The sequence below is a fragment of the Felis catus genome, chromosome D3 (genome assembly GCF_018350175.1).
Source record: "Felis catus isolate Fca126 chromosome D3, F.catus_Fca126_mat1.0, whole genome shotgun sequence".
Lineage (NCBI taxonomy): Eukaryota > Metazoa > Chordata > Mammalia > Carnivora > Felidae > Felis > Felis catus.
This window is the reverse complement of record NC_058379.1, coordinates 49315695-49334576: the sequence shown is the minus strand read 5'-3', so window position 1 is coordinate 49334576 and position 18882 is coordinate 49315695. Positions and strand designations below refer to the sequence as shown.

The 18882-nt window shown below is 40.6% G+C and overlaps 1 protein-coding gene across 4 annotated transcripts in view; it reads left to right on the top strand.

The window, feature by feature from the left end:
* The window catches only part of CHST9 (carbohydrate sulfotransferase 9), a 243332-nt gene that overhangs the window by 123036 nt on the left and 101414 nt on the right, over nt 1-18882 (top strand). For 2 of the 4 annotated variants that reach the window (XM_006938827.5, XM_019815102.3), the window contains one exon: nt 13030-13071. The exons of the other annotated variants lie outside the window; for them this stretch is intronic. In XM_006938827.5, the coding sequence (XP_006938889.2) occupies nt 13030-13071 (42 nt within the window). The remainder of the gene's footprint in view (nt 1-13029; nt 13072-18882) is intronic. 4 annotated transcript variants of the gene reach the window in all.

Here is an 18882-nt window from a genome sequence, read left to right as displayed (position 1 = left end):
CACAGTGTTTGAATTTCCCCGAACTTTTCAGAAAGCATTTCAAGTTGGCAGTAGTCAGAGTCTTTGAGGGATTTTAAAAATCAAACAAACAAAAGCTAAATGGCCTGGAAGATGTACTTCATTACCTCTTGTTTTTAAGTAATATATAAGTGATTGTTGGCAGAAACAGATAAAACAAGCAGATGCCTTGGGTCAGCTTGCATTTCTTATCTTTTCTCTCCAAAGGTCACCACGCTGGGTTCAGTAGGATCTGGGGCAGTGTAACTTGGGCAGTATACTCCATCCACTAGTAAATTATCAAATGTAACATTGTCACTCGTGAGATAACGTCAAAGGGAAGTCTTTGTTCTAGGTGAAAAATAAAAGATTTGTTTGTAAGATGGCAGATACGATTTAACTTTTAGTTCATATTTGCTGATAAAAATGTAAACACTGAGGCACCTGGGTGGCTCCATCGGTTAAGTGTCCAATTCTTGATTTTGGCTCAGGCAATGATCTCACGATCATTTTGTAAGGCCGAGCCCTGTGTTGGACTCCACATTAGCAGCACAGAGCCCGCTTGGGATTCTCTCTCTCCCTCTCTCTCTTCCCCAACCCTGCTCGAATGTGCTCTCTCTCTCTCTCTCTCTCTCTCTCTCTCTCTCTCAAAAAAAAATAAACATTTTTTAAATTTTTCAAAGAAAGAAATGTAAACACCAAGGCTAAGATGTAACTAATTTGGATTTTCTTTTTGACATTTGACTTCAGAACTTGCATAAGTAGTATATATAATACAGTATAGTTTAGTACTGGAAATGACACCGTAATCAGTACGCTTTAATAAAGGGCCTATGTAAGGGACAAAAACGAATATGTCCCTGAAGCATGTAGATCTTCTCCAGAGCACTGGAATGGAAAATTTAAAGGTGAAATAGTTCAGGGAGCCTGGGTGGCTGTCAGTTAAGTGTCCCAACTTCAGCTCAGGTTATGATCTCACGGTCCTAACTTCGAGCCCCACATGGGACTCTCTGCTGTCAGCACGGAACCTGGTGCCTGCTTCAGATCCTCTGTCCCTGCCCCCCCTCTGTCTGCGCCTCCTCCACTCACACTCTCTCAAAAACAAATAAACATGAAAATAAAATAAAATTAAAATAAAATTAAATAAAATAAAATAAAGGCGAAATAGTTCAGAGCTTCGTAAACCAGCAAAAGCAAAGCAGCTATTTATCAACTTCCCACTCTCCTGCCCCAAGCCCTAGTAAGTTCTAAAGATCAGCTGTGTACTATTGTACCCATCCTAAACAATACTATATTTTACACTTAAAAATTTGTTTAAAGGGTAAACCGATGTTAAGAATTTTTACCGCGGGGTGCCTGGGTGGATCAGTCGGTTAAGCGTCCCACTTCAGCTCAGGTCATGATCTCGCAGTGAGTTCGAGCCCTATGTCGGACTCTGTGCTGACAGCTCAGAGCCTGGAGCCTGCTTCAGATTCTGTGTCTCCTTCTCTCTTTGCCCCTCCGCTGCTCATGCTCTGTCTCTGTCTCAAAAATAAACATTTTTTAAAAATTTTTAAAGAAAGAATTCTTACTGCAGTAAAATAAAATTTTAAATTAATTAATTAAATAAAATAGTCAAGTTCTATCTAGCAGGAGGCATTTGTTGACTAACTTTAGGTATGATTGCACTAAAAAAGTGATCAAAATGTCAAAACTGACCATACGAATGTCCAGACCTTTACTCACGCAATTAGAAGTTTAAAAACTACTGGTCCCACCCAGTAGTTGGGGAGTTTTGAGACCACTTGGCTCCATCTGAAGCAGGGAGAAAAATGATCTTAAGAAATGGAGCCTTTCTATTTTTCTTCATGTTTGAAAATTTTCATAATGTCAGAAGACTAAGTAAAGAAAGCATGGCAACTGTGCCTTTGTTTTTCCTCCTGTCAAAACCCTAAAATGCAATCTCATCACATTGTATTTCCGGAAGTGGTTTTTCTGTTGGGCAGTCAGATCGCGTCTTTTAGACAGTTCAGGCAAGCAGAGGAAGAAAGGATAAATGAAGTCCAGGCTTCTTCAGCTTTGGGAACTTACCTACAAAGGGGGATTCCTCCTCCTTCTATGTCCTTCAGACCAGCTGAAGCTTATTGTCACCAACTTGAATCATCTAGTGCCTGTACTTGATCTGCAAAATTACAGATACTCTGATACACCGCCATGATCTATATGCACTTTTGAATTCTGCCCATGGATTCTGCACATTCTTATTTTAAACTTTTTAACTGGGTTTCTAATTATAAATAATCTGCTTCAGCAAGCCCATATTTTTCTTTTTTCACTTGGTCATTATCCAAGAGAAAAAGATAAAATTAAATCTTGGGACACCACTTTAGCTAGAGTAGTGAAGGAAGATCTCTCTGCGGAGCTGGTATTTGAACTGAATCATGGATGATGTGAAGGAACCAGTCATGAGCAAATCTGACAGAAGTGGGAATGGCACGTACAGAGGCCCTGAGGCGGGACAAGCTTGCTGGCCTGAGGAAGCCAGAAAGAAAGTCACAATGGCTGGAACATAGTGGGTGCGGGTGAATATATAGGCAGTGTCCAGCTTATGTGGAACTGTACAGACCATAGTAAAGAGTTTCCATCTTACAACAATCGCAATAGAAGATGACTGCAAAACTTGATGCAAGGAAATGAGATGGTTTATTTTTTAGTACTCTGACTTGGGAGGGGTTCTAGAGGAAAAAAAAAAATGAGAGGTAGGGAAAACATTTACAAGCTGTTAAAGTAAGCCAGGAGAAAAATGAAGTGGTCTAGACTAGAGTAGTTTCAGTGAAAATAATGACACGCTATCAGATTTAGGATATATTTTTGAGGTAAAAATGACAGTGAACGCTGGTAGATTGGATGTGGGTGGATAGGAGAGAGCTAAGGGATGGCTCTAGGTTTTTGGCTTGAGCAAGTTGGTAATCATACTATTAGCTGGGATGTGGCCAAACGTGAGAGGGCCAATTTGGGGAGCTGAGGACAAAAGGAGATTTCTCTCTTAGATATGTTAAATGTGAGATCACTGTTACCAACCAAAGCAAAGATGCTTCCTGGATATCTATTGCAGTTATCTAGGTGAGAAATAAGAATGGCCTGAGCTAAGGAAGTGGCGGTAGGGCCGGGGGAGGGTGATGGATTCGAGAATAGGAACATGATTATTAGTGGCAAGAAGAGTCCCAAGGCCTCTGATTTGGGTTCCTGAGTGGTGCCAGTCCCTGAGAGGGAGCACTAGGGGAGGAGTATGATTGGAAGAGGAGGACTTCCTATTTAAATAGGCATGATTTTAGTGCTTGTAGGAGACCAAAAGCCACGTGCACTGAGCGCATTCTTATTTGCGTCTGGAGCTCGAGTAAGAGACGCGGTTTAGAGACTTGGGAGTCAGCATTGTAAAGGTACTTTACAATGCCAATAAAGTGGATGAGATTACTCAGAAAGGGCCAGTAGTGCAAAAACATAAAGAGACTGAATTTCAGATGAAAAGAAAAGGCTTGATGTGAATCATGGTGGTTAGCAAAACAATCCTAAAAGCACAGAGAAGCGGGGGAATACTATAAATACCCTTCCAAGTCAGACGCATCATTTCAAGCTCCTCTTCAGCCAGAACTTCAATGAATCAATATTGGACATGAGTGTAAGTCTCACATACAAACAGCAGAACCTACGACCATAGAACATGACGATAAAGAATATAGAAGTTGAGAGTTTGATTTTGAATTCTTGGGTAAATACATACATACTGTTGGTGGGAATGAAAACTGTTATAGTCACATGGAAGAAGAGTATGGAGGTCCTCAAAAAATTAAAAATGGAACCACTGTATAATCCAGCAAATCCCAGTTCTGGGTATTTATCCAAAAGAATTGAAAATCGGGATCTAGAAGAGATATGTGCACTGCCATGTTCACTGTGGCACTATTCACAATAGCCAAGATGTAGCAACAACTTAAATGTCCTTTGAAAGATGAGTGGATAAATCGGAATACTATTCAGCCTTGAAAAAGAAGGAAATTCTGTAATATACGGCAACATGGATGAACCTTGAGGACATTATGCTAAGTGAAGTAAGCCAGACCCAAAAAGACAAATATTGCATGATTCCACTTACATGAGGTATCTAAAATAGTCAAAGTCATAGACTCAGAGAGGAATTATGGTTACCAGGGGCTAGGGAAAGGGGGAAAACAGGGAGTAACTAATCAATGAGCGTAAAAGTCAAGCAAGGTGAATATGCTCTGGAGTCCTGCAGTATAACATTGTATGTATAGGCAACAATAATGTATTGTGCATGTAAAAATTTGTTAAGAGGGTAGATCATTGTATCTCCAGATGATATTAAGGTTGAACAATTGTCTTCCAGGCAGTTGAGGTCAGCAGAAGACAAGCCAGAAGTGATCGAATCAGATCCCTGTGATGGGGCTGCAAGGAGTGTGCTGGCCATTCAATAACAGAGCTCTTCTGGCTCTGAAATCTGTGAACACTCCCTGCCCCACAGCTGCCTCTTTAGAATAATAGAAGGACCTGGGGTACCCGGGTGGCTTAGTTGGTTGAGCACCTGACTCTTGGTTTTGGCTCAGGTCATGATCTCGCGGTTTTTGAGTTCGAGCCCCAGGTTGGGTTCTGCACTTACAGCATGGAGCCTGCTTGGGATTCTCTCTCCCTCTCTCTGCTCTTACCTTGCTCGTGAGCTCTCTCAAAAATAAATAAATAAACTTAAAAAAAAGAAGAAGACTGGAAGGTCTGTGCCTGGGAGGAACTCAAGATTATTAATTTTTTTTTTTTTTACAAATGGATTGAATAAAGCCAGGAGGGGGGAGCTTGTTACAAGTCACCCACCTGCTTTTGGGTGAAGTCTATGAGGATGTTGGAATCAATTCCTGTAACACTCTGATACTATATTTATGGGACTCTTGTGAAAGGAAATGAAACCAATTTCACGCATGCCCTCTGTATGCCTCGTGGCCGAATCTACTTCTGGAGGGAGTGGAGTGTAAAGGTTAAGAGTGCAAGCTGTAGTCTCAGACCGCCAGGGCTGGAGTCCCTGCTCTGTCCCTTAGGAGTCATATGACCTCAGCCTCTCTCAACTTGCTCCCCTTATTTGTCAAGTGGAGATAATAATAGTGTTATCTTATGGAGTTGTAATGAGGATTGAGTGAGATAACGCCCATCAAGCCCTGGGCCTAACATTTAGCTCGTGGTACGTTCGCAATAAATTTTGGCAATCTTTTTATTGCTCTTGACATTACTTCATATTACTTGCCTCTGTCTTTTAGCATCTAGGGTGGAAACGTTAATAACACACCCAGCGGTTTGTTTTTCTGGCATGTAGTGGGAATAAAACAAATATTTGTTGAGACAGTGACAAAGGAAGGAGGAAGGAAGAAAGTGAGTGAGGGAGAGTTTAGCACTGAAAGATCTTCCTTCATTGTCTGACTCATATTTCTGAGACGTGGAAATGTATAAGGTGTTTTTTCTTTAATTTTTTTTAACGTTTATTTATTTTTGAGAGAGACAGAGACAGGGTTAGGGGCAGAGAGAGAGGGAGACACAGAATCCGAAACAGGCTCCAGGCTCCGAGCCGTCAGCAAGAGCCCAATGCGGGGCTCGAACTCACAGAGCTGTGAGATCATGACCTGAGCCGAAGTCAGATGCTCAACCGACTGAGCCACCCAGGCGCCCCATAAGGTGTTTTTATTGATGCTATTACCCATTTTTCTGATCTGTGTAACAGGCAGCCAGCATTTTTCATGTAGTAGAGGAAAGAACAAGAAGGAAGGGGCGTGTCTCTGTGTGTTTTAAGTGTGGCAGACAATTTCAGAGGTTTGCCCTTTGTTTTCAGTGCCACGCCGGATTCCTGTACCTCATAGGTTGCTCCTACGGAGTGTCTCTGTGTGTACTAGTCAGAGGCACCGAGAAGACAGAGACCAAGTGCTTTCCTTTAGTGAGCTTGCATGTGGCAGAGTTAGTCGACGCAAAAATACTTATGTAACAATGGAAGCATCCACAGATGGTGTGGTATAAGGGTTAAGCGCGTGGACCCTTTGGCCAGACCTCCTGAGTTTGGATCCAGCACTTGGCAACTTTAAACAACGTAACATCATTTTCTTGAAGGGATAGCCATTTGAGATCTCAAACATTTTTGTCAGTTTCTTACAATGTCGCAGAAATCTTAATACTTTTCTAATTTGCTTCTTGAAGGAAGGAATACAATATAAATAGGAACACGAATAGGAAAACTGCTACAAACACAGGAAAAACAAGGTGACTGCATGATAATGAAAACCTATTTATTTACTTATGTTCGCCCCATTTGCTAGACTCTAAGTTGAACTGGACTTTGAGACATTTTGTAGGTAAGAGAATTAGGGCCGAGGCAGGCTGGGTTCATTGGTTTCCCCAGAGACAGCTGTAGGGTCAGACCTACCCCTTTTCAGTGCTGTTGTCCCTTCAGCGGCTGCTGCTTGGGCTAGCTTTCTCAGCACCTCACTGGACATGATTTATACTTCGTACTTTATTTTATAGAAAGCATGCCATAAAGTGCTGGATCCCTTTGCTCAGGGAGCCCGGCATGGGCGCAGGTGCCCTCAGCAGCCAGCAGAGCACAGAGAGGCTCCAGCTAGAATGCGGCTTCGTGAAAAGGAGCACTCAATACACACAATGGCACCGGATCTTGCCCTCTTTCTCTTTTTCATTTGTATTTCCTTTCAGTTAATTTTGTTAACTAACTAAAAATTAGTTAACTCATTTTGTGATCTTTAGAAAATGAAATAAACGAGGGGCGCCTGGGTGGCTCAGTCAGTTAAGCATCTGACTTCGGCTCAGGTCGTGATCTCCCAGTTCGCAAGTTCGAGCCCCGCATCAGGCTCTGTGCGGACAGCTCGGAGCCTGGAGCCTGCTTCAGATTCTTTGTCTCCCACTCTCTCTGCCTTTCCCCCACTCACACTCTGTCTCTCTTTCTCTGTCTCATAAAAATAAATAAAATGTTAAAAAAATGTAAACAACAACAAAAAAAGAAAATGAAATAAATGGTTTACTCACATGGTCTTTACATTTGTACCCATGTTAATTAAATAATTAATCTATTATTTATAATAATGCTTCCAAAAGCATATTGAAATGAGATACTGCTTTATTATGAAGAAAGCTTTAAATCTCAACCGCATTTATAGCCAAGTGATTGCAATAATTATTTTTTGAAACCAGATCGTTTAAAAATGAAAAAGCTATTTTTGAAAGTATATAAAACTACTGTCCCATGTATGAACATTTCGCACAATTTAACATAATTTTATTGAAGGGATGCCCATTTGAGATCTTAACCTTTTTTATGAATTCCGTATAAAGTCATAGAAATATTAATGCCTTTCTAATTTGCTTCTTGAAGAAAATAATTTGGAAAATGCCAAGGCAAGAAACATGGAAGGCATTTACTATAAACCGAAATCATTAATACTTAATGGAAAAACATAATAATCCTTTCTGAGGCATTTTAAAACAGCTACTATAAGATCATCCCTTTTGGGATGCCAGGAGGTTCTTCAAAACTGGTGCTCATGGTCTTACTCAAAGAAGGACTTGATGGAGACGGAACCTGTAAAACCCAAGGATTAGAAGGAAGTGGATGGTGAGGCTCAAATGCCTTCAATGTAATTGCTGTTTGTCATCATAGATTTCTACTAAGCTTGCTCCCCTAGCTCCCCATGGGACTGTTGGGTCAGAGGTTCTCCTGTGTTGATTATTGTTTGCCAGAGAGGAAGGATGTCCTTTCAGAGTTGCAAAAACTGAAAATAGTTGGTGGAGTCAGTTGACCAAATGTGTTTGCTGAAACCTCTTTTGTTTTGAACCAGTGAGGCCCAAAGTCAAGAAATACCTGGGTGAACTTAATGAAACCACAATGGCAGGGTTCTCGGTTGCCAATTCCTAAGACTATCTTATCACTTTCTGTCTTCTCTCTTCTTTACCGTGCTTTCTTGATGACCACTTGTGAGCTATCTCAAGCCCCCTTCCTGACTGGTAGCAGTCTTCCCACCCCCTACAGCCTTCTCTACCCTAGGGCTCATGGGACAGAAGGAAAGAATACTGGAAGGATGGACTTGGAGGCAGAATTCTGGAGCCACATCCTTGTTCTATCTCTAGTTTTAGAATCTTGGGCAAGATACCTAAACTTATTGTCTCCTCCTTCTCTCTCTCTCTCTCTCTCTCTCTCTCTCTCTCTCTATATATATATATATATATATATATATATATCTATATCTCAAAGTAATGCATACACAAAGTATAAAATACAATAGAAGGGTTTTTTTTAAGCTAACCCTTTCTTAAATGATTTGCCTAGTGAAGCAATGCTTTCTCTTCTCTAGATGTAACCTACTGATCGATTCTCAAAGCCAGCATAACATAAGAGTGCCACCTATTATCCCTCTAGCTTACCTGTAAACTTTTGACCCCACCTGTGGGGATATATGTGGACCAAGAGCCAGTTGTGTTTGTTCCCAAACCTGCTGTGGGAATTATACTTGTTCATATAATTATTCAATTCAGTTATAAATTATGTAATCCAATGACATATCAGTGCATTAAAAAAATGGCTAGTTCTATAAAAATGCTTTGGAAAGATTCAATAATGTGGAGTTATTAAAAGTAAAATGCTGTAGACTAAGATGTGAAAATATAATCGTAAAATATTTGGAAAAAAATTTAAATCTAAAAGGATTACATGCTGGATGTTATTGTGGTTATTATTAATTTAATAATTGCGCATCCAAGTAACTTTAGAAGAAAATAGGAAAGAAAGGAAGGTTAGACCAAATTAATATTTCAAAAGAAAATATTGGAATAAACTTAAAAAAATTTTTTACTGTTTATTTATTTTATTTATTTATTTTAATATTTATTTATTTTTGAAGGAGAGAGAGACACAGTGAGCAGGGGAGGAGCAGAGAGAGAGAGGGAGACACAGAATCTAAAGCAGGCTCCAGGCTCTGAGCCGTCAGCACAGAGCCCTACGCAGGGGCTCAAACTCACAAGCTGTGAGATCGTGACCTGAGCTGAAGTCAGACGCTTAGCTGACTGAGCCACCCAGGTGCCTCTGGAATAAACTTTTAAATCCAACAACAGAATATGAGACAGCAAAGGACCTAAACTTCACTTTGATCATTTTTTTAGTCAGAATACCAGTATGTAAAATTGACGGTATTGATAATCACATTTCTGAAAAGTTTAGCTGGAAGATGAAAAAAACATTCATTCATGAAATGTCAACCTATTTCAGTTTCAACAACAAATTGCCACATGGTCTTAGGAAACTGTCCAACCTTTTCCTATCTCTGCTATTCTCTCCTAGGTAAGGATGATGATAAACAACATGATTAGTTTCTCACTGTGGCCAGAGGAATTACTTTGAGAGAAGTGCATTGTGGTCTTATTTGTGTTCTCTCACTTGAATGTGAGCTCTGTCTGGCTCAGTGTGCTATTTATGATGCATGGAGCTCTCCAACCCTGAGGAAAAGGATCAGTGAAATGCTATTTTTTTTTAAATTGATTTCCCATCAAAGCTCTAGACCTACTCACTTAGTATGGTGCTTATGCCAAGTTTCAACAGGTGAAAAAAAACGTGCTTTACTACCAAAACCAAAAATGACTCAGAAGACAGTCCTGTTGAGAAGGGAAAGATCCTGTTTCATGAGATTGTCTGTACCACTAAACTAAGCCTTTAATATCGAAATCAATCTTACAACCACAGTATAAGAACATGTACACCAGATGTGAGGTTTAACCATATTAATTTTAGGGGCTCTGGTCAAAACCCAGTTAATTTCTGTTATGTGAAACAAGCCTGAATGCTGAGATTTAATTCATTTGCACAGAAATGAATATTCATAGTTATTTAAAATATGGTCACGTAGTGAGGAAGTTAGTCTATGTTGACTGTGTGGACTGAACCCAACATCGTAGGTTACATTAAAAAAAAAAACATAGGAATAGCAATGATTTAGAAGATACAGTCAAAGCCTTTAAGAGCCATACACACCATTACTCTTACTAAGTCGTGAGGGAGGGGGCTTTTCTTAAGGAGATAATCCATTAACTGAAAAATAAATGGCATTTACTTTCCATTCTTTTTATCAGAAATTTTTAAATTTAATTTAATTCAATGGATATTTATACAGGGCACAAAACTAGATTCAGGAAAGGTATAAAGAGGAGGACTGGATCCTCCCTGTGTTCAGCAAATTTACCATAACACGTACAAGACGTGCGCTTATCTAACTCATATACTTCAGTCTGTGATGTGTGGAGATCCAAACAGGACCAGCGAGGAGTATCCAATCCCTGACGGGACTTCATTATTATGCCCTGATGTCAGGTTTCCTGAGACCCTTAGGAAATTGGAGGATGGTAGTTTCCTGGAGCTGGGGAGAGGGGAATTGGGAGTTGGTGTTCGATGGGTATAGAGTTTCCATCCTGCAGGATGAACAAGAAAGTTCTAGAGATCGGCTATACTACATTGTGCTTTAGAGTAAACAATACTGTACTGTACATTTTAAAATGTGTTAAAAGGATAGATCTCGTGCTGTCTCTTACCACAATTAATAAAAAAAGGGTAAGAGAAATTGGCAGATGACCTTGCACAGCCTTATATATTTGATTCATCATGGAGATGGGGAAAAGAGTCCGTCATGTTCACATTTTTCAAGGAAACCATTTGATCATTATAAGCCAGAGAGCTTAGGGGCGCCTGGGTGGCTTGGTCGGTTAAGCGTCCGACTTCGGCTCAGGTCATGATCTCGCACTCTGTGAGTTCGAGCCCCGCGTCGGGCACTGTGCTGACAGCTCAGAGCCTGGAGCCTGTTTCAGATTCTGTGCCTCCCTCTCTCTGTGACCCTCCCCCGTTCATGCTCTGTCTCAAAAATAAATAAAAACGTTTAAAAAAAATTTTTTTTAAATAAAATAAGCCAGAGAGCTTAAAAGCAATACCTGATGACACCAATGCCTCACGCAATCAATAAGCAACTTACCATAGTATCATAGAGGTAAAAGAGCAGCCACATTTGACTTTTTGAATAGCCATTTTTCCACATCAGTTTAATTTCCTCCCATGGTTGTGTGACAGATTATATAAACAATGAAACTGGGCTGCATAAAATCAGTTTTCTATGGAGGAAGATTTGGGGTTCTCGCCTAAACACTGTTCTTATCACCAAGCCGCAAGTGTGTGATCTTAATCATGCTACTATTACATGGCTGAACAAGTAAATATAGAGTTGCAATTACATCAGAGTGGGTTGAAGCAGTGGATTACGTATCAAGCTCCAACCCGTGGGGATCGGTTGTACTGTAGGACCTCTAACTTATTGATGAGCTGTGCAGATGACTTACAAATGCCTTCATCCAAAATGCAGAAATCACTTAATCAAGTGGAGTTGGTACGTTACACCAGGACACTCATGACAATACAATTCAGGATGCCCTTAGACACATCTTTTAAATCATCCTAGAGGGGAGAATAGCATTTAATTGACATAAGTATAAACTGTACATTTTAGCATAAATAAAATTTAGTGAAAAAATTGATTAAAAAGGCAAAAGCCAATAGGACCTTTGTCACAATTAGGGTTCGAAAATGAGTAAGTGAGTTACACTGATAGCAGGTTATGTACATGGCACAGGATAGCAGAGTTATCCCTATCATTGCTTAGCTTCACCATTCTTAAGTACTTGTTCAAGTTTTTGACAACATACTTTGAAAGGGATATTTTACAGCATACAGAGAACAAAACATTGCATATACAGGTATTTAAAATAGGATATGTATTCACATACAGTTTAGCATGCAATACATTATCTAATATGTAAACATAGTTTAGTATGTAGTAGGTTATAATATATTAAAATTATATATTACATACCATATGTGTTATAGTATACAGTATATAATATGTATTGTATATTATATATTTATAATGCATTTTTTAAGGGAAGAATTGTAACTATAATCTAGAAAGCAGAAATCTAAATAGTCATATTATTACCATCTTGCAGTTCCCTGAAATTGTTCCCCGAATGAGTTGAGGCTCTCCTCTCCCTATAGATGACTAAGCCAGAAGGAATTTGCTATGTTACATTTAGCAACTCCATCTGGTAGAAAGAGGTCCTTCTTGATTATCAGGATGAAAAATCATTGGCTCAGGGAAAGCTCAAAGATTTCTTTCTTAGAGCTCTTTACTACAGAATAAACGAACATTAGTTCTGGATGATTTAATATCCATGGGATCACTTCCCTCAAAGAGCCTTTTTTCTTTCATCCTAGATTTTAGTTCGTTTACTCTTCCAAGCTTCACAGATCAAGGTATCCAACAGTGAGCCACAGATACTCCACGCCAGGAGATGTACATGGCATATCTATTCCGAATACCAATTTTATTCAGAGAGATCTGTCCCAAGTAGTCAAAGAATCTAAGCAGAAAATACAATCTTTGTATATAAACAAAGATGTATACAAAGATTCTAAGCAGGAAATATGATTGGTTGTTAACACACTGAAACAAAGAATCCAAGGACACAAAGAATGCAGGGAAATTTTCTTCTCTCCAGTGAACATATTCCTCCTCCAACTACCCCACCAGTCCCCAGTTCTATTTCTCTGATGTGGAGGAAACAGGCACAAGACTCAGTCTTCTCTGTGCAAAGTTTGAAGGCAATTCTCAGTTTCCTGATAAGTGACACTAAGCCTGTCACCTCTTCAGTAGCCCAGAAACACAAGAGTGACATATTGTATTTCATGACCCTTCCTCCCCACACTCCATGATTTTCTTTGCTAGAAATAAAATACTAGAGGCATTGAGGCATCTTTATGTAGAAAGTTTTTAAATATACAGTGTGCCTGGGTGGCTCAGTTGATTGAGCATCCGACTTCGGCACAGGTCATGATCTCACGGCTTGTGGGTTTGAGCCCTGCATCTGGCTCTGTGGTGACAGCTCAGAATGAATTGCCTTTCTCTTTTCCAGGATGGGAGCCAGTAAATTACCTGCAACCTATACCCAGAATCAGTGAGTAAACTTTCCTTATATTTGAATCTCGGGTAATCAGTTATATCTAGCTTAATGAATAATTAATGTTCATCTCATTTGAAGAAGTTAGCATTTTCCTGTTTTTATTTTTAAAGCATTTAACACTTTCCTGGGACATTGGACTGTATTCCCCAGAAGGGCCTTCCACTATAAATACAGCAAAACCTCATTAATTCAGCTATTGCTAATATAAGAGAAATAGAGGGAACACCTGTAACTTATTTAAAGAGAACAATTGTTTTCATGACTTTTGCATATCCAATGGTCTTTAGGCAAAAAGATTCAGCTATAAAGTAAGCATCCATGTCATTAAGTAGATGCCTCCTTAGACTTTATGGGCAGGTTATAGTATTGAAAGTAATAAAACCGCATTGCTTACAATAAATTCTGACTTCCATAATTCAGCATAGGTTCTCCCTTTTCCTCCCTACCTCCCCAAACTCATTATTCCAATCTAATGAAGTTTGCTATTATGTTATATGTGAACATAGAATTTATTAATATAAGAAGATCAATTCCTATTATCTTATTTTTTAAACTTAAAAATAAATTTTAAGTTTTTTGGATGTTTGTCTGTAACATTGATCACCTGGATGACAGTAATATATTTACTTTTACAAGAAAAATGATATATCAGTCCCTCTCCTTTTCCATGATTTCATACAGCAAGTCATTTTTTTAATTTAAAACAATATTTTCACAAAGCAGACAAGACAAATTCCCAGGATAATAGTGGAGATTTAAAATGAGGGGGAAAAACCCTGAAATCAGATCATGCCCTCCTTGGGACATGTTAAAAAATTGGAGTAGTAACTGAATCACTGTTCATCCATCCATTTGTACATCCATGCATTCATCCATTCAACAGTCAAGGGCCATGCTTATTGCTTCCAGGTGTGTAGAGGTAAATAAAGTTCTCTACTTGTCTCTATTGTGCTGACACCCATAAGTTGAAACAGAGGTGGAGACAAACAAGTTTCTCATGTGGTAAGGGATGTGTTTTCCTTGTGAGCAAAGTGCTTTGGGAACACAGAGAATTTACCATTAAATCTGACTAGAGTAACTGGGGAAATAGTCATAGCAGGAACAACATTTGAGCTTATTCTTAAACAAGGAATAGAATTTCTGCAAGTAGAGAAAAGGACAACATTTCAAATCCATGTGAGCAGAAGTATGGAGATAGGGAAGCACATGGAGTGCGCAGAAAAACAGAGCAGACATAATTAGTTGCAGATTAATGAGGGGTGGGGAGCAGTGTATGAGATATACAGGGACATTGCTAAGGAAAATGTGCCCTTACTGGGTGATTAGAAACAGCGGTTGGAGCTTAGAGAAAGACTTGAAAGGTGAAGAAATGGAACAGGATAAAGCCACTCGTGAACAACCGAGAGAGCCTTTAAGAACATAGAATAGATAGAACCAGCTTCTCCCTGAGATAGAGGAAGTAAAAAGAAAAAAAAGATAAATTCCAAGGTGGATATAAAGAAAATGGAGGAAGTTTATATTTGGGAGCCTCCGTGTTTTCTACTCTGCCATTAGATACGCATGGGATATAGAATAGGACACAAGTTTGCATCCCAGCTCAGCTGCTGTGAAAGACGTAATGTGGGCAGGTCACATGACCTGTCTACATTTCAGTGTTACCTTCTGTAAAACGGAGGCAAAAGAACACTTAATTCCCAGGCTGGAGAACTACATAAAGTATGCGAAAGCACGTTCTAAACTGTAAAGCACTCTACATCGAGAAGCAGCCTGACATCGTGGCCAGAACACACACTGAGTGACCTTGCTTAGCACTTGTCTATATCGTGGGGGTAACAATATGTAGCTTTTATGGGTTACTGAGATTATTAAGCATAAGGTTTGTACAGCCTATGCACATAAAGGCGCTCTATCAATGGGAGCGGCTAGATGGCTATCATCTGAATAGGAGCTTGTCTCCTGGGAAAGAGAAGGAAACTTTCCCACAGAAAATGAAGACAAGAAGGGGACATATAAAAATGTTGTTAGGGGGCGCCTGGGTGGCTCAGCCGGGTAAGTGTCCAACTTCGGCTCAGGTCATGCTCTCGCAGTTTGTGAGTTTCAGCCCTGCGTCGGGCTCTGTGCTGACAGCTCGGAGCCTGGAGCTTGCCTCGGGTTCTGTCTCCTGTCTCTGCGCCTCCCACACTCATGCTCTGTCTCTCTGTGTCTCTCAATAATAAATAAACATTAAAAAAAACTTTAAAAAAATGTTTAGGAGGAATTAAAAGCTCATTCTGAAAACAGTACTTTGCACACATAGTGCCTATGTGTGTGCCTATGAGCTCCCGACCAGCCAGAATGGATGACTTGGTGGGCTGGAGTTGGGAAGGGTCCAGGTAGGTACTATGCTATTGAGGGAACCACTGAAAATGTTGGTCAGTGCAGATCCCAGAAGCTTGCAGGCCTGCTTCTCCAAGACCTGTGCTCCAGCCTCAACACTGAGTTAGCACGGTGCTGCCTTTTCTGTTCAGAGTCAGCAGCCTGTGATCCTAAGGCTCTTGTCATTATCAGGTAACTAGTCAGTTGCCTAACTTGCCCAAGGTCCAATGCTCCCCTTCCCACTAAGCTCCCACCATGGGGCTACTGCTCAGAGATCCCCCAGCCCCTGCCTGCTCCCCCTCCCTTCTCACCTCCCACCCTTGGCTCTCAGTCTCCCCCAGCCTCTGCCCAGCCTCCCTTTCCACTTGAGATTTATTTCTTCCCTAGCATATAAGGCAGTGAAAACCTTTTCCACAACTCTGGAATAAAAAACCTGGAGTTTGAACCAACTAAAAAGGAGCCAGACTGCATTCCCTCGGTCCCTCACGCCATCAGCACTCATTTGAGACCTCAGTACAGAGCTCACTGGTTCCAACGGGCAGGGCCACGCTTCCTCTCCCACACTTGGAAGTGGGTTATCTCACCGGCCACTAGGATAATGTCCGGCGTCCTCCTAAAATGTTTAGTGAGCCTTGGGGACCCCAGGAGAGAGCTGCCAAAATCTATCATGATAGCTACTAAACTTACCTCAGAGGGAGATTTGAATTGCTAGAGCGTGTCCTCAATTTGCCAAATGGCAGTAATAAAGAAAATATAGGCTGTATTGTGCACATTATTGACTCCTATTTTAATTAATGTAAGACACATTCCTCATTTGGGAACATGGTTGATTCATTCACTTGGTAATTATTCATTAAGGATATACTAAATTCAAGGCACTACTATCCAAGATCTTTAAAGATAACGAATACAAGCATTTTCCATGGATAACATTTGAAACATAAGGAAAATCCTGTCAAATTCAGACAAAATTCCAGGTTTCTGTGAATGCACAACTGCAGAGACTCGTTAGGGACTGGGAAACCCCAGAGCTTTTTCTTCTCTTTTCTCAGGCTTGGTTCTCAGCGTCCACTCTCCTGTGAATGCCAACAGAAAATCACCTCTAAGTATCTTGCTTCCTGAGCACTCCTTTCAGGCAGCTGTGGTAACCTATGGACGTGTAGATTATTACAGAACATACTACATCCTCACTCCCCACACGTCCTTCCCTACGTGTCAGGAGCCATGCTAAAGTGCAGCCCGTCTCTGCCTTCCCCAGAGAAGGGAGCACCAGACAATGCTTCTGCTGACTCAGTGTCAGACTGGGTATTCTCCCACCACACCACAAACATACATCAGCCCTTTCCTGAATGTGCTTTAATTGCCTGGGGGCCTCTACAGCCACCATTTCATTCCTGCCTGGTTTGTCTGCAGTCTTCATTCTAGATCTGCTAGAGGAAGCAACTCAACCCTCATTAAAAACAGACACAGACATTATCTCTCCATTTCATTTCTTTAACCCCACGTAAACCTTCTGTTTCGTTTTGTAATCAATATGTCTTCCGTTACTAGGTTCTGTGTGTATTTTCCTCTTTACCGCTCATCTCTACCCTTTATGTATCTCTGAGTATAGTAAACCTTGGAAGACATTGTTTGGCTTATTTGCCCCCGAGTTGGAAGAACACAAGACTCCTGTCAGTTTCGTGGCAAACTCAAACTTAGGAGTGCATGTGCAGCAGCATTTCATTTACATATTTTTCTCATTGTTCTTTAAAAATCCTTTGCTGCATAGTGCAATGATGTTCACTGTGAGACAATCCCGTGAATCCCTGCAAGTGAGAATACAGTCCAGATTGCACCATCACAGACTTGGGGACCTTGATAGAATGTTCAAGGCAGAGTCTAAAACTTGAATCTTCTTACTCTGGATCCTACACTTCCTTCAGCCTCCATTTATAGATCCTGGGGAGAAAAATGCATTCCTTCTCTTTCATGAGTGGAAGTAATTCAAAATCATCGCTTAGGGTCATTGAACTGAGAAATGTTCCTTGGATTTTCATGAAGAAAATCTTCAGGCAGGTTTTATGTCTGAGCAAAAAGATACACACATTTGAGGGTAATACCTTTTAACATATTGATAGCATACTCTCTCCCGGAGCAGAGGGGACACCTTTGTGGAAAAGCTGCTGTGGTGTGTGATTTTAAAGGAAGAGTAGTCCTGGTCCTAGTAGTGCCTGGTCATCACTGAGGCACCCCTGAAGAGAGTCAATCCACAAAAGCCGTGCTCACGCCTCGATTTTTGCATTTTGTGGGTGCTTTCTCCTAGACACAGTTCCCAGAAGGGACTATTGTTTATGTGTTCTCCGTGTCCTTGTGCTCACTCAGCTCCAAGGAGAGGAAGCACATCTCCTATTCGTGAGCACTCCAGATTGCAGAGATGTGGCTTCTGTCCTAGTGGGGACTCCAGCCCCACACTGGGCATGGCTCGGGGCATTTTCTGGAGCACACAGTGCCGGTTCCTCTGCACTTAGCTTCGCTGGGGAATGAGGAGAACTGAGAAGAGGTAGTATGGTGCTAGAATCAAGGTTGGGTTATTATTAAGGTTAGAGCGTGAAGGGGATAGTTACCCACATTGTGAGTGCCCCTAGCTGGAGGCCCTGCCTTTGTGCACACCCAGGGACACGCTTCCCATCGTCAGCCAGAACATTCCTGTCTGTAAACCCAGGATTACAGAAGCTGGTCGGAAGGGATAGTTACGGACTTTCTAAAGCTTTCCTGAGCTTATGTGAGAATTAAGCCTTACAAATCTTATAAGAATTGATGAACATGGTGATATTTTTAAAAATGCAGCGTAAACCTTCAGATTCATGGCCTAACCATCTCAACTGAAAAGCCCTTATGCTTCAGGATTAAAAAAAAAAAAAGTGTCTATGCCAGCCTTACCCACTCTCAGACAGACTCTAGTATTCAAAGAGCTTGCAAATTCTGCACAAACTGACACTGTTATTCCCACATCTCTAAAAATAAACGGTGGAGTTGCTGGGGTCTTTTTTTTGGTAGGAGAAAGGATGTACGTTATTGTTCTCGTATGTAAATAATTAACAAAGAAAAAGTGGCATCCCACAGTTAATTTAGTCGTTCTTTTAAATATTTTCCTGGTACCTGAATTACACGAACATAGTATTTTAATAAGCTGATCTGCAAGTGTTTTTTTTTTCCCCTTCTCATTGAGGTGCAAAGTAATCTAGAGGGTCAAGGTTTCCAATCTTTTTCTCTTGCATTAAAATGATCCGTCATTTCCATTGTGGCTACACCCAAAAGTCAATTTTTGGTCTGGTTAAAGTGCCCTGTAGAATAATTCAGTGGTTAGGAAGATGAAATTCTTCCCAAAGTGTAACTACTCCACTTGCTGGTGTACTGAAGCAATGACATTCATCTTTGAACCGATCCTGATTCAGAGCAGGGGTTTTT